General features: G+C 39.4%; 1 protein-coding gene across 4 annotated transcripts in view; it reads left to right on the top strand.

Annotated features, from left to right (window-relative positions):
• The window catches only part of aff4 (AF4/FMR2 family, member 4), a 28,577-nt gene extending 14,391 nt beyond the window's left edge, over window positions 1-14,186 (top strand). For all 4 annotated transcript variants that reach the window (XM_036587527.1, XM_036587526.1, XM_036587528.1 and 1 more), the window contains 17 exons: window positions 1,305-1,349; window positions 1,504-1,590; window positions 1,944-1,974; window positions 2,177-2,231; window positions 2,653-2,736; window positions 3,324-3,465; window positions 3,852-4,643; window positions 5,333-5,412; window positions 5,512-5,737; window positions 6,251-6,339; window positions 7,489-7,552; window positions 10,469-10,605; window positions 10,837-10,908; window positions 11,362-11,455; window positions 11,671-11,714; window positions 12,314-12,531; window positions 13,902-14,186. In XM_036587527.1, the coding sequence (XP_036443420.1) occupies window positions 1,305-1,349; window positions 1,504-1,590; window positions 1,944-1,974; window positions 2,177-2,231; window positions 2,653-2,736; window positions 3,324-3,465; window positions 3,852-4,643; window positions 5,333-5,412; window positions 5,512-5,737; window positions 6,251-6,339; window positions 7,489-7,552; window positions 10,469-10,605; window positions 10,837-10,908; window positions 11,362-11,455; window positions 11,671-11,714; window positions 12,314-12,531; window positions 13,902-14,029 (2,388 nt within the window). In that variant the 3' untranslated portion in view covers window positions 14,030-14,186. The remainder of the gene's footprint in view (window positions 1-1,304; window positions 1,350-1,503; window positions 1,591-1,943; window positions 1,975-2,176; window positions 2,232-2,652; window positions 2,737-3,323; window positions 3,466-3,851; window positions 4,644-5,332; window positions 5,413-5,511; window positions 5,738-6,250; window positions 6,340-7,488; window positions 7,553-10,468; window positions 10,606-10,836; window positions 10,909-11,361; window positions 11,456-11,670; window positions 11,715-12,313; window positions 12,532-13,901) is intronic.
• The last annotated feature ends 357 nt before the right edge of the window (window positions 14,187-14,543 follow it).

The raw sequence follows: 14,543 nt of genomic DNA, 5'->3' as shown, positions 1-14,543 counted from the left end.
TTACAGACTATTCGTTGTGACCAAGGCTGCTTTTAAATTTGTCTAATTTAAATTAAATTTTAAGTATTTTAATACAATATTTTCTCACTGTCAGGTAAAAATCAGCAATAGTTCAAGGTGGACAATAAGGCAAAAATAGAATGTCACAATACTTCAAGTTTCACCATAAAGAATTTTTTTATGTTTAAGTTGGAACAGACAAAAACATTTTTTAAACATACTAACAAAACTATGAATACAATGGTTTTTATTTAGCCTTTCAGGAACCAGACATCTGAATAGTTTCATGCCTCTGAAAGCTCCCTTACAGAAAACCATTTCATGAAGTGGTTATGAATTGACTGCCTGGTGTCTTAGACATTGTTTTATGATAGTTTTGAGGAGGATTTGGTCTAAAACGTTTTTTTGTTTAAGTCCATTCATGGAGAGGTACATGCAAAATAGTTCCCAGAGAAAACTTTTTCAGATTTACTACCTTTTTGTTTTTGTTTTTTTTAACCATCATCAGCATTACATACATACATACAAAAACTCAGAAGGCAAGAAGACGAGAAGGTTCCTATCACTATTACTGTTAAAAAATTTGACTCAGTAAATTTCTCTACGCCATGCTTCTCTGTACATCAAACCACTCGGAATGACGATTGAATTATACAGAAATTTTGAAAAATTGGTGGAATTCCCCTTTTAAGCTCTGATGACATCTATGATATGCTCAGAAAAGCAAATTGTGAGAATAAATCTTGATAACGATTACATTTTTCGTATTTTCCACTCCTAATGTAGCGTTATAAACATTAGCAGTACAGGTTTATTAAAGTACTGTGTTTAGTGGTTATGTCCTAAAACACTTGGAAAATGCTTACGGAAGGCTTTTACTTGTAAATTGTGACATTAGATAAAACAAATAGATTATATCTTAATGATAAAAAGCCCTTTTCCCACCAAATGAGGATGAAGCAGAGGTTTTTGAAACAAATATGGAATAGTTACAAAATATTTAATAAATAACAATTATAAAATAAGTCAGAGGTTTATTGTTCTAAATGAAATCTATTAGACACGAGACTCTCAAACACAGGCAAGTTTCTCCCTTTACATTATTTAGTCCAATATGTCCAATATGAAAATCACAGTAGCAACCAACAAGAGGTACATTCAGTCCTATAATGAAAGCTGAGAATTGAGCCTTTATGAAGGACCTTTGCCCTCCTTTGGGGTTTATTGCGCTGGGTACTATTCTCTTGTCTCTTCACGTTATTTGTAAGTTCTTTGATGCTGACTGAAAGTATTTGACTTGGCAGGGATCCATGACAGGAGACCCAAGCTGCGTTGATGAGATTTTAAAGGTAAATACAGCACTTTGTTCATCTCTGCTTATCAGTAATGAAAAGGTTCTTTATAAATTTAACTACTTTACTTTGAGACAGGTTTGTTTTCCCCTACCAGGTTCTATAGAACTCATCTTTTTTTTTTTTGTCTCCCTTTATCTCTGTCTCTCAGGAAATGACTCAGTCCTGGCCTCCTCCACTTACAGCTATTCATACTCCCTGCAAGACAGAGCCTTCAAAGTTCCCCTTCCCCACTAAGGTCAGACATCGCTGCAGGCTTCCAGTACATTGCCTGGACTTTAGAACGACTGCCGTACGCTGTCGTCTTTGTATCATTTCTTCACGTACATCACTATAGCAGGTCATTTTAGAGGGCTTAGAGAACTGTTGGAGTTCTAGGAAAATGACTCATCGTTGGGTCAGCTTGTCTGATCAGGCTCTTGGAGGCTGATGGGTGTTAAGTCGCTTTACTGTTGTAAAAGAGTCCGAAGGGATTGTTTACAATCAGATAATATACCATAACATGTCCATGCTGTGTCTACTAGGAATTCCTGAATAATATTGTTACCATTAACTTTTCTGAGTCTCCACAAAATTGTCTTTATGTTACAGGATGCCCAGCACACAAGTTTTGGAGGACACAGTAAGTATTTGGTATTTTCTTTAATGCAGTCCAGCCAAAATGTAAGACTGGTCATAGGTCATATTGTGATACCACAGCGATCAAAAACTCAACAATATCTTATCTTGATAAGTTATCATATTATGATAACAGCACTGCTTGGTTAAACTCTTTTACTGATGCACCGACATGTCCAAGCTAACCATCATCTCGCACCTCTCAGGGAAGGGCACGTCCACCAGTCAGCAGTCTAAGGCATGCGATGGCAACCAGACCGAGTGAGTTATCTGTTTCTGAATGTGTAATATGTAATAAGTGCACATGGTCATGAGGCTTTCAGTATGATCTGTTTAAGGTTCAGACACTAGAGTTTAGATTTGTGGTTTAATGTAAAACATGAGGTTCACCTTTTATTTTTATATTTTTAAAGATGCTATGTTTACTTGGTCTCTAACTAATCTAACCGTTCAGTCCCAGGCTAGTAGACCTCATAAGCTGCATGCTTTTGTGTCTTCCAAGCTTTAACATGTCTAATTTAGAATTTTGTTTGTTGAGGATCATTGAGGGATTTTGAGGAATTGGTGAACGCTTCCAATACAGCTTCAGTACAAGCTGTGAATCAGTTTTAATGGGTGCTGAGAAACTTTCTGAGTTTCGCATAGCTCCAGTCTAACGTCATGTTATGTACCTGTGCTTCAGCATGCTGCACGACGATCTGAAACTCAGCAGCAGCGAAGACAGCGATGGAGAACAAGACTCTGCCAAAAGGAATCCCTCAGCAAGGTACTAGAGCAGCAGTTTAGCAAGCCACAGGCTTGTATCGATGTGAATGGACACATGAAGTTGCCTTTAGGAACTTTTATGTGATGTCGTTCTGCCAAGACATAAGTTTTGTTCTTTAGCTCCAGACGAACTTTTTTTCAGAACTGTTCCATAACTGTCCCGAAAATAAAGTCAGCCGCCTAAAGTGAAAATTGACCATCCAAAATATAGAACTGCGTTGCTTATATTTCATTTTTCTTTAGAATTTTTTCTCAACCATATTATGAATTCTCAAAAACCATATGTCAGATAGCAAACACGGAATATGTGCTTAGCACCCAAGCACCTATGTGTTGCACAAATATTGCTTTAAGTAGTCATAATGCAGCTGTGCAGGTGGTTTGGTGTGATATCAGCAAGGAATCAGACAGTTGGTGCTAAATACAGCAGAAGAAAAGCAGCAGTCGATTTAAGGTTCAAATGTGCAAACTTTAGAGGAGGCTGGGATGTTTATGTATCTGTGGTTATTTTTTTTCAATCTGTGTTGATTCATATCTGAATTCTGTTTGTTCTTTGTTCATGTGCTGTTGTTTCCTTTGTAATAACAGTAATAATAACAGTGAAGTAGCTGAGCGGGAAGACTCCAGTAGTCACAGCGGCTCAGAGAGCAGCTCTGGATCAGAGAGTGAGAGCGAGAGCAGCTCCACTGACAGCGAGACCAATGAACAATCCTGTGTACCCTCACCTGAGGTGAGAAATACACATACGCATATTCCACAATGTTTATATTGCATTAAACCTAGTCCATAGTCATACAAAACATCTTCCTCATAGTCTGTTTGCCACCTTTTCTCCCCTCCATTGTCTTATTCCTGGCTTCAGACTTTGCATTAGAACATGTGCGAACAATTCAGAGTTAGCAAATGTGTCTTGAAGTCTGTGAATATCGAAGATAATTTTGTACCAATTACATTGGCTGACCATGCTTTACTATTAATTTTTAAGATGCTATGCTTGACCTTATTTTAAAAGACAAGAAAATGCCTCCACTTTTGTCACTGAGGATAGATTTTTGTCTCAATCAGTTATTTCCAGTTCTGTGTTTTAAAGGAGTACCTTCTTATTTTTTATACCAGCGCGAACAGCCTCCAGCCAACAAGTGGCAACTGGACAACTGGTTGTCAAAGATGGAGGATCGCGAGGCCAACACGGGCCGAGGCTACGGCAGCCAGGGCCCCAAAGACTCCACCCCTACCCCAGGACGGGACCTGCGGGCTCCCCAGAAGGGTTCAGAGAGCGGCCGGGGCCGGCAGAAGTCACCCGCTCAGAGTGAGGGCGGTGGAACAAGCCAGCGGCGATTTGTTGGGAAAAAGCAGCCCAAGAAGCCAGAGAAGCCGCCTGTGGTGGAGGAGCCAAAAGGTGGGCTGAAGGTGGAGAGTGAACCTCCGCCTGAGATTCCACAGCACCGTGCTCGGGCGCCCAACAAAGGCCCACGCAAACCTAACATTAGGAAAGACCCCAAACCGCCATCCTCTCCCCGGGCAACACAGGACAAGCGCAAGCCGAAGGGACAAGGCAAGACGGTGCAAAAATCGCGTGAATTCGTGGACACAGAGTCGTCTTCCTCAGAATCGGAGGGTGAGGAGAGTGCACCCTCGTCCTCACAAACGCCAAAATATGGGCTTGTTTGCGTCCTCTCGCCCATTGAGAACACGGAGCTGTTGTCACCGCTAAGCGATCCGGACGAGAGGCCACCGCCCCCCAGACAGCTTCTGGTGACCATCGACCTGAGCCTCCTGAGTCGAGTGCCTGGCCGGCTATATAAGGACATCGAGGTGAAAGTGGAAAGGGAATCAACTGGAGAGAGCAAGGACTTCCAGAAGCAGACAGGGGAGAAGGGAGCCAGCAAGGGCAAGAGGAAGCATAAGGTAACTGGACTTGAGTTTTCGTTAAGGGCAACAGATTCAATGCAGTGTTGAAAAAAATGAATGACTGAAATGGTGTACCAAGTGGTATATCACCAAGATGAACTGAAACCACAAAATATTAAATAATTAAAACAGGAACTTCTAGCTAATGTTTAGTGCCTTGGCGTCAATTCAGTACATACTAAAGTTACTGGGAGTGCTGACAGTAGAGACAGAGTTTAATATGAGTTCAGGGCTTTGTATTGTTTATTGCTCACCTGCACTATTTCTAAATATTAAATAAAATATACAAGGACGTGCCAAACCAGCCTGTGTAGCACAGGCATGTCACACTGGGTTTTGTCTAGGCCACAGCTCTGCAGAGATTAGCATTTTCCCTCTTCTAACACTCTGAATTCTATTCATTGCCTTGCTAATTAGCTGATGAGATGAAATAAGTGAGTGATAAAAACAAACAAGTGAAAGCCGAAAAGTGAACTGAATTGTGACATGAAAATTGTGAGGCAAATCAAATCTACAGTTCGTGGAGACCAGTTAGTACACTTTATGGATAGTGTTGATTGGTGCTACTAGCTTTAATTGTTGGCAAAATTAGTGACTTTGGTTAAACTGGTGTTTTAGTTCAACATCCCTCTAATTTTAATGATTCTTAAATTTCAATTTTAATTGCATCGGTGTTGTGCTTGTAGAATGACGATGATGGCGTTAAACCAGATAACAAGAAATCCAGGCAGGAAGAGAAGCCTTCACATCATAAACCAAATAAGGAGTAAGTGTGTCTTTATTTCATGTCCTAAATTGACAATCACATTTTTAACAAAATTGAAATGTTATACTTTATTGAATCCTATATTTCCACCCTCCCTAGGTCTTCGAAGCGGAGTGTGGAAAAGGAGAAAGACCCTGTGCCCTCTCCCTCAATGGCCCTGCAGCGGACGCCGAAGTCGGAACACCAGGGCCGCAAACGCACAGCCAGCCAGTCGTCCACCTCACTGCCCAGCAGTGCCAGCAGCAAAGAGAGCGGCAAGAGCAGCTCCAGCTCCAAGCACCGAAAGGGCGAGGACAAACAAAGCCGCAGCAGCAGGGAAACCAAGGTGTGTGTTCCCTGTTTTTTTCTGATTAACACAAGAAGTTCATCTGAACATCACGCTTAGTCTTGTGGGGCCAGACGTGATATTGTTACAGAAATACACTTATAGGAATACCTTATTAAATATTTAATGCTGGATTATGGCAAACTGTGCCAAAAAAGGGTACACCCTGTCTAAAACATGACCCTAAATTCCTTTAGTCCATGCTCTTTTATAAATCCCTTTTATAAAAGATAGCAAGCAAAATGCTTTTGTTAGCTAAAGGAACTGTTTTTCCTTTGCATGTTAAAGCGTCACCGTCTATGCCTTGAAATTCAAACTCAGTTTGTTCCCGCCCTAATAAGTATATGTTCCCACCCGCATTGAGCCCAAAATTTCTTATGGATGACTTTCTCGTTACAAAATTGCATCTGGCCCTGCTAGACTGCATCACACTGGAATTGATCCATTCTCACTTAAGCAACTCACTTAAGTCCTCAGATGTGAATTACTCTCATTCTCATTTCCCCCTTCCAGGAGAAGATCCCTAAGATGGAGAATCAACTGGCTGTACCTCCTCTCTCTTCAGACAGTTCAAAGAGATCCAGACTGCTCTTTGAGGACAGGTAAGGCTTCTCTGCGGTTGCTTAAACTACTGTGTAAGAGACCACAGAAACAGCATTTTTCATAAAAGTCCTTGAGGCGCATGCTGTGCATGTGAGTGTGTAAGACTGTGTGGCTGAATCAGATGCGGTAGACAGCAGCACTTGTTGTTTTGGCTTGGTACTGCAGCGCTTGTGGAGAGGAGAAAAACCTTTGTACACTTGTAAAAATGAAGGTCACACAAAGGCAAACCATTCGTTGCCTCTTTTATGACATTGCGCAAAGAACCCTTTCTCTCTCCTTTAATTTTAATAGTGTATTGGATGTTGCTGCAAGTCAGCATCAAAGACCAGATGGTCTATTTCAGTTACATTGTGTTACAGTGTATTGCTGCTTCATTTGTTAAACGTGGTGATGGTATTTTTGTGGCTTGAGCATGTATGTATAGCTGCAGCTGCAAGAGACATTGATGAAATTGAAACTGCAGTTAGCAGCAGGGCTCTTAACCACTTTGAGAAATAAAACAAGCAATTTTATTAAGAACAAAAATGCCACTGAAAACATTCATCCTTGGCTGTCTGGGAACAGACATTGTTCACTGTTATATGATTTTTGTGCCGTGTATATGGTATTTTTTGTGCTTAGGCTATAGATTCTGTCACTCATCACAACCTATAAGTAGACAATAGCCATGAATGTCCTCTGTGCTTTTCTGTACACTCTCACATGATTGTTTGTAACACCGGTCATGATACGAGAAACTGTTTCGTCAGCTGGCATTTCTCTGCAATTTAAACAGAGAATTTGCTAATTCTGTTGACGCTGAGTAACTTTTAGGGAAGCACTGATATTGTGATTCCAGTATTGTGTATCCTAGTAACATAAAAAAGAAACATAAACAAAAAAACCTCTGGTACATTTCATGGGCTGTTTCATAGCAATATAATTTACAGATGAACAAACAGTACAATATATGGCTTGTGTATGTGTGGTCCTTATCAATACAAACACAACTACCAAGTCTAATAGCTTTTCAAACCTGCTATAAGGCAATAAAACTAAAATTAAATCTAGCACACAGCACTTGGACCTTCTTAGTCACTTCATAGCCTTCATAGTTAGATGATGCTGGGTAACTTGAAATGCCTCACACACTTACTTGACATTTTCAGGGTCCACTCCGCTGACCATTACCTTCAAGAGGCTAAGAAGCTGAAACACAATGCAGATGCTCTGGTAAGAACATGTTTATCCCTTACGCAGATCGCCACCTGTTGCTATCAGGTAATCCACATGATATTTCTGCTACTTGTGACTTTCTACGTCTTGAGTAAGGAGCTAAACAGAGGAGCTTTCTTCACTCTAAACAAATTTCATAGTGTTCCGTGAGGAGACTAATGGATAGTGATGCCTGAATCAGTGTTCACTTAAAAAAAATAAATAAATGAAAGTGTGCCTGTGCACAGGCTTTTGTGTGATATTGTCATCAGTGCTGACAGGTGTGATGCTGTTTCTTTGTTTTTTCTTATTTGAAAAATAAGCACACTAAAGAAATATTAATTACTCTAGAGCAGAGGTCTTTAATTAAAATTCAATAAGGTCCAGTCAAAGAAAATTTCCTCAAGCAAAGATCCGGAAAATCATAATGTCTAACTTGCATTATGATTCAGGGCCATATACTGTATACAGGAGTAGTAGTTATAGTCAACAACTGAATGTCGAATCAAATAAAGTACGATTCAGTAATATTTCAAAAATATTTGTCAGTTTTTCCTTTTTAGAGCACACCATGTAAAATAATCTGGATCACTTTCTCGACCACTCACTCGAGTCTCAGTGCTCAACATAATGCACAGATCTGATTGGCTGAGTAGTGTCACTTGTGATTTTTACAACGCATATGATTGGTCTGTGAGTTTCCCAGGCCGCTAAAGCCGTACCGTAAATGCTAGAAACATTACGCCGATTAAAATAGGACTACCCGGTCGAAATTAAATAATTCTCCTTAGTTTATCAGTTATAGGTCCAGGTCCACATAGGACAGCGTCTGGGTCTGGACTCAGACTGCGGTCCGCCTATTAGTGACCTCTGCTCTAGAGAATCTATAACTGCTTTTGCTCTGTGTTTAGAAACTTCTGAACAGTTATTTATTTATGATTCTTTTTTTTTTTTTCTTGATTCATATGATAAGCCAAATACACCACTGTCTAAAAATATACCACCCTTCATTTATCTAATTTCCAATCAAAACTATTAAATACAAGTTTCATTTTTCAGGGTCAGCAAAAAACGTGTTTAACAGAAAATTAAACAGAAGCCTCAACAACTAAATATAATATTTTATATTCATATAAAATATAATATATATATATATATATATATATATATATATACACACACACACACACACACACACACACACAGTCATGTGAAAGTGTTTGCCCCTTCCTGATTTCTTATTCTTATATTATGATTTCTAATATAATTATTTAAATATTAGACAAGGATAACACAAGCAAACACAAAATGCAGTTTATAAATGAAGGTCCTTACTATTAAGGGAAAAAGAAATCCAAACCTACAGGGCCCTGTGTGAAAAAATGATTGCCCCCTAAACCTAATAACTGGTTGGGCCACCCTTAGCAGATCTATCAGTCTGGAAAAGGTTATAAAGCCATTTCGAAAGCTTTGGGACTCCAGCGAACCACAGTTAGAGCCGTTATCCGCAAATGGCGAAAAAACATGGAACAGTGGTGAACATTCCCCGGCCGACCAAAATTACCCCAAGAGTGCAGCGACGACTCATCCAAGAGGTCACAAAAGACCCCACAACAACATCCAAAGAACTACAGGCCTCACTTGCCTCAGTTAATGTCAGTGTTCATGAGTTACAAGACGAAAACCACTGCAAAAAGTACATAAAGGCTCGGCTCAGTTTTGCCAGAAAACATCTTGATGATCCCCAAGACTTTTGGCAGAATACTCTGTGGACTGACGAGACAAAAGGTGAACTTTTTGGAAGGTGTATGTCCCATTACATCTGGCTTAGAAGTAACACAGCATTTCAGAAAAGGAACATCATACCAACAGTAAAATATGGTGGTGGTAGTGTGATGGTCTGGGGCTGTTTTGCTGATTCAGGACCTGGAAGACTTGCTGTGGTAAATGGAACCATGAATTCCTGCTCACTACCAAAAAATCCTGAAGGAGAATGTCCGGCCATCTGTTTGTGACCTCAAGCTGAAGCGCACTTGGGTTCTGCAGCAGGACAATGATCCAAAACGCACCAGCAAGTCCACCTCTGAATGGCTTAAGCAAAAACAAAATTAAGACTTTGGAGTGGCCTAGTCAAAGTCCTGACCTGAATCCAATTGAGATGCTGTGACATGACCTTAAAAAGGCAGTTCATGCTCGGAAACCCTCCAATGTGGCTGAATTACAACAATTCTGCAAAGATGAGTGGGCCAAAATTCCTCCACAGCGCTGTAAAAGACTCATTGCCAGTTATCGCAAACGCTTGATTGCAGTTGTTGTTGTTGTTGTTGTTGTTGTTGTTGTTGTTGTTGTTGTCGTTGTTGTTAAGGGTGGCCCGACCAGTTGTTAGGTTTAGGGGGCAATCACTTTTTCACACAGGGCCCTGTAGGTTTGGATTTCTTTTTCCCTTAACAATAAAGACCTTCATTTATAAACTGCATTTTGTGTTTACTTGTGTTATCTTTGTCTAATATTTAAATTTGTTTGGTGATCTGAAACATTTAAGTGTGGCAAACATGCAAAAGAATAAGAAATCAGAAAAGGGGGCAAACACTTTTTCACACCACTGTGTGTGTGTGTGTGTGTATATATATATATATATATATATATATATATATATATATATATATATATATATATATATAGTTTTTCAGTATTTAGTGTGTCCACTCTTTGTTATTACTACAGCTTCCATTCTTTTCAGGAAACTTGCTTTAACTTTTTCAAAGGGATGTTTTCCACACCTCCAAAGTTCAGTCTTGCCTGGAAAATAAATATAACATGCATACATCATTCTGCTGTTTTGGAGCGTTTGCTTGCTCCAGATTCTTTGCTCTTTTATTCTTGTAAACCAAGCATCAGGACACTTGTCAAATATGTTACTGTTCTGCATTACAGATGGACCGATTTGAAAAGGCTGTTTATTACCTTGATGCCGTGGTCTCCTTCATTGAATGTGGCAATGCCTTGGAGAAAAGCGCCCAGGAGGCCAAGTCTCCTTTCCCCATGTATGCTGAAACTGTGGAACTCATTAAGTAAGGGCTTTCTGTTTTTCATTTTTTCCTTTCCCCCCACCTTTCTTTCTAGCACAGCGTGTGTGTGTGTGTGTGTGTGTGTATTTATACACACGTTTTGGTTGTGATTTCATCTGCAACCTCTAGATGTCCTCTTTACACCATGTGATGTGTAGGAATGTTAATCTTCTTCTAAGAAAAGCATGTTGTGTTTTCTCACGTGTGTGTGTGTGTGTGTGTGTTTTATTTTAGGTACACTATGAAATTAAAGAGCTATATGGCACCAGACGCTACCTCAGCAGACAAAAGGCTAGCCGTACTGTGGTAGGTGGACAGAGCACAATGAAGTCTACATGCTTGAGTGTCAGTCTTAAATATGTGGCCTATGTATGTAGACTCAGCATGTTTTTTCTGCCAGGATTTGATATGTTAGGTCACGTTCACATACACGTTGCATTTTCTGTGACGTGACGAAACTGTGATGATTACAGATGTGGCAGGCCCTTTATAATTGTCACTGCACAGTTTTAAAATTAAACTCAGTACTTTTAATATCTTTTAAGACCCCAACAAAGGAACATGCCACTTCACACCGAAATATAGCACTGATTGTTCGTTTTTATTTTCAATATGGTTGCTTTACAGCCAAATTCAGGTTTTGTTTTTTTTTGTTTTTTTTTAATAACCTGAAGTCCACTCTGTTTGGGCTAAATTAACTTCTATTAACCGAAGTTGAAATCTGGATAACATTGATTTTCCCCTTTCATTTGAACTCAGCCTAAGGTGCCAGTCTCTCCTCTACCTGAGACTTTTCAAACTGAGGAAGGAGAGTGCACTGAAGTACTCGAAGACGCTCACTGAACATTTGAAGGCAAGTATAAATTGCACTGACAGAATAAATACACAGTTAATCTTAGTAATATATTACTACTCTCTGGGCTTTGGGTTTTTCTTAACACAAACAGGTCCTTAAAAGACAAGGAGGAACAAACAGCGCAGAGTAATCAATTTTCAGAAAGAATAGATGATTAATTATGTGCAGTGATTTTATGGTTGAAATTATTCTGTATTTTTTTTTCATTTCAGAATTCATTAAGTAATACTCAAGCTCCATCTCCTGGAATGGGAAAGTAAGACTTGTTTTTTTTTCTTTCTTTCTTTCTCCAGTGTGTAGAGACCAGTGTGTTTAGACTTGTGAAAGACTTTCACATAGCAAGGCATTACTGATCTTGTGCTTAAGACTGTAGTCACAATCTAAACAACAAATCAGCCAGTAAAATATTTTCATTCATGTATTACTAGTCTTGCCTGTTTTTTTTTTTATCTTGATGAAAGCCTCCCTGTCAGTGTTTTTCTTCTACATTTTTATTGAATCTTACTATTAAATCACCTTATTTTCAGAAGTACCTATAATCTGATTATTCTTTTTTCCTTTTACTGTGAACGATTAGTTACCTTTTCTGTAGGTTTAAGTATATTATCCTATTACTTTCCAATCCTGATGATATAGTAGATCACATTGTATAGCGTTACTGACTTGTGAGTAATTTACAGTTATGTAACTCTGAGGTCACTGTTGGTAGCAACACATCAACAGGGAGGACTTAAACAGAAGTGTCACTGATTCATAAAGGACTCTAATGCTATTCTGGTTCGTTTTTAGAAAGTATAGCAGTGTTGTTATAGTCAATTGGGCTTAAATCTGCTTTCTCTACCTCTCTCTATCCAGTAAAGCTGCCGGTATGCCGTCCCCAGTATCTCCTAAGCTGTCTCCCGGCAGTGCCGGCAGCTACTCCTCCAGCAGCTCCAGCCAGAGCGGAAGCTCCTCTGTCACCATCCCGCAGCGCATCCACCAGATGGCCGCCAGCTACGTGCAAGTCACCTCAAATTTCCTCTACGCTACTGAAGTATGGGACCAGGCTGAGCAGCTGGCCAAAGAGCAGAGAGGTAGGATGACTGAACTAGAGAGAGTGGACTTTTGAACAGACCTAGCCAAGAAACATTCTATCTAATACTGGCTCAACCCACAGCACAGATTTGAATTTAAACCTGACTGTGCCAAGACAAAATCCTGAGCAAACTGAACCACCATCAACCAGGCACGAATTAAAACTCCACTTTGGTGTAAAAGCATCAAAAGTGATGTCAAATCATTTATTTGCAGCCTCGTGCTGCGTTATTTTCGATTTGAAAATTATCAAAAAGTATTTTACAAAAACAATCGTGTTCTATCATGCTTTGTTTTTTTGTTATATGTTGTTTTTCTTTTTTTGCTTTGTTTGTTTGTTTTTTCTCGTTTTTTTGTTTTCCCCCCTTATTCTATCTTTGCTACATATCACCAATCACTGAGCCCCTTTAAAATATAAATTAGTGGAATGTTTTTATTTAGCTATTCATGAAATAGAAATTTGACACATCAAAAATTTAAATTTTCATTTTTAAATACCAGCGTCGTTTTTAAATATTGTGGTAGGGGTAGGCAGTACACTGGTATAAAAGTGAATACCATTATGACGTTCTCTTGTGATATGAATTTTGCCGTACCGTGGACACAGTGATAAACCCAAACACAGTGAACCAAAAACAGTGCTGCCCCTGAGACAAACTAAACATGCACATGAACAGTTTATATAAGTCTTACAAACTTAACAAAATGGTGTTTTTTAGACAAAACTGCACCACTGAGTGCCACTTGAAGCTGCTCCTACATTAATCAGTATAGGTATACATGGGCATGCGCACGAAGCGAATATATTGTTGGGCGCGTGCCATGTGCATGAAGCATCATGAACATGTTCACTTCAGAAAGCACATTTCTGCAAAGAAAGCTTACTATTTGTTTCATTCTAGTATTTTGAACTGTTCTTTCAAAACAAGATGAGGATAAACATGGCAGTTAAATGCGAGGTGTATTGCATGAAAACAGAACTGAAAAAAAAAACTGTTTGCCGACAGGTACACTGCTGTTTATTAAGTTATGGATATAAAGCACATTATCACTCAATGCCTTTAAATAATAATCACGCTGTGGTAATACAACGGTATACTGATATAGGTAGTATATCACTCAGCACTAGGAGGTGCATTAAAGTAGGGAGGAAAAACTAAAGCAGGGTAAATGCAGACCCATCTGTTAAAGACTGTCCCACCCAAGCCTGACGATTATTTGACAGTTAAATTGTATCTGAACCTGTCCAATACCCTGATGTGAATAAATAATGTTCCATTTATGTCAAAAAAGATTTCACCTTACTCACTTTCTGTTTTTCATGTTTTTGTTTTTGTTTTTTGTGTTGTTTTTTTTTGTTTTTTTTTAGAGTTCTTCACCGAGCTGGACAAGGTGATGGGCCCTCTGATCTTTAACACCAGCAGCATGACTGAACTGGTGCGTTACACGCGGCAGGGCCTCCACTGGCTACGGCTCGACGCCAAGCTCACCTCATAAAGGCCTCACGTCCCCTCCCTCTCTCCCTCCTTCAAGCTTACTGGCCATGTTCCCCATCCGCGCTCCTGTACACCTACACAACACTCTCAAACTTAATCTGCCTCAGACATATCTGTGACACTGTGTCCATTTTCTACACCAGCTTGCCAAAAAAAAACAACACTGAGCTATTTGGAACGCCCTACCCCCCTCCTCGACCCTTATAAATATTCATGAGCGGGGAGGCAACCAAGTGCACATTTATCAAATGAACATTCTTAGGCTGCATTAGTCCTGTCCTCATCATTAAAAAAAGAAAAGCCATTTTTTTTGTTTTTTTACTAGGCCTTTTTTGTTTTTTTGTTTTTTTTTGTTTCCTCTTACAGCTGTGAACAACCATGAACAATACGTTTGGACTTTTATGGCTCTTTTAAACCAAAGTACCTCCCTTTAACCAAAGGTGCTTTAAAAACAAAGGGGTTGTCCTTTTATCTTTTTTGTGCCTTGTATATGATATACAGGAAACTAGGAGATA

This window comes from Colossoma macropomum, unplaced genomic scaffold (assembly GCF_904425465.1).
Source record: "Colossoma macropomum unplaced genomic scaffold, Colossoma_macropomum, whole genome shotgun sequence".
NCBI lineage: Eukaryota > Metazoa > Chordata > Actinopteri > Characiformes > Serrasalmidae > Colossoma > Colossoma macropomum.
The sequence above is the reverse complement of the archived record's forward strand: the minus strand, read 5'-3'. Positions and strand labels throughout refer to the sequence as shown.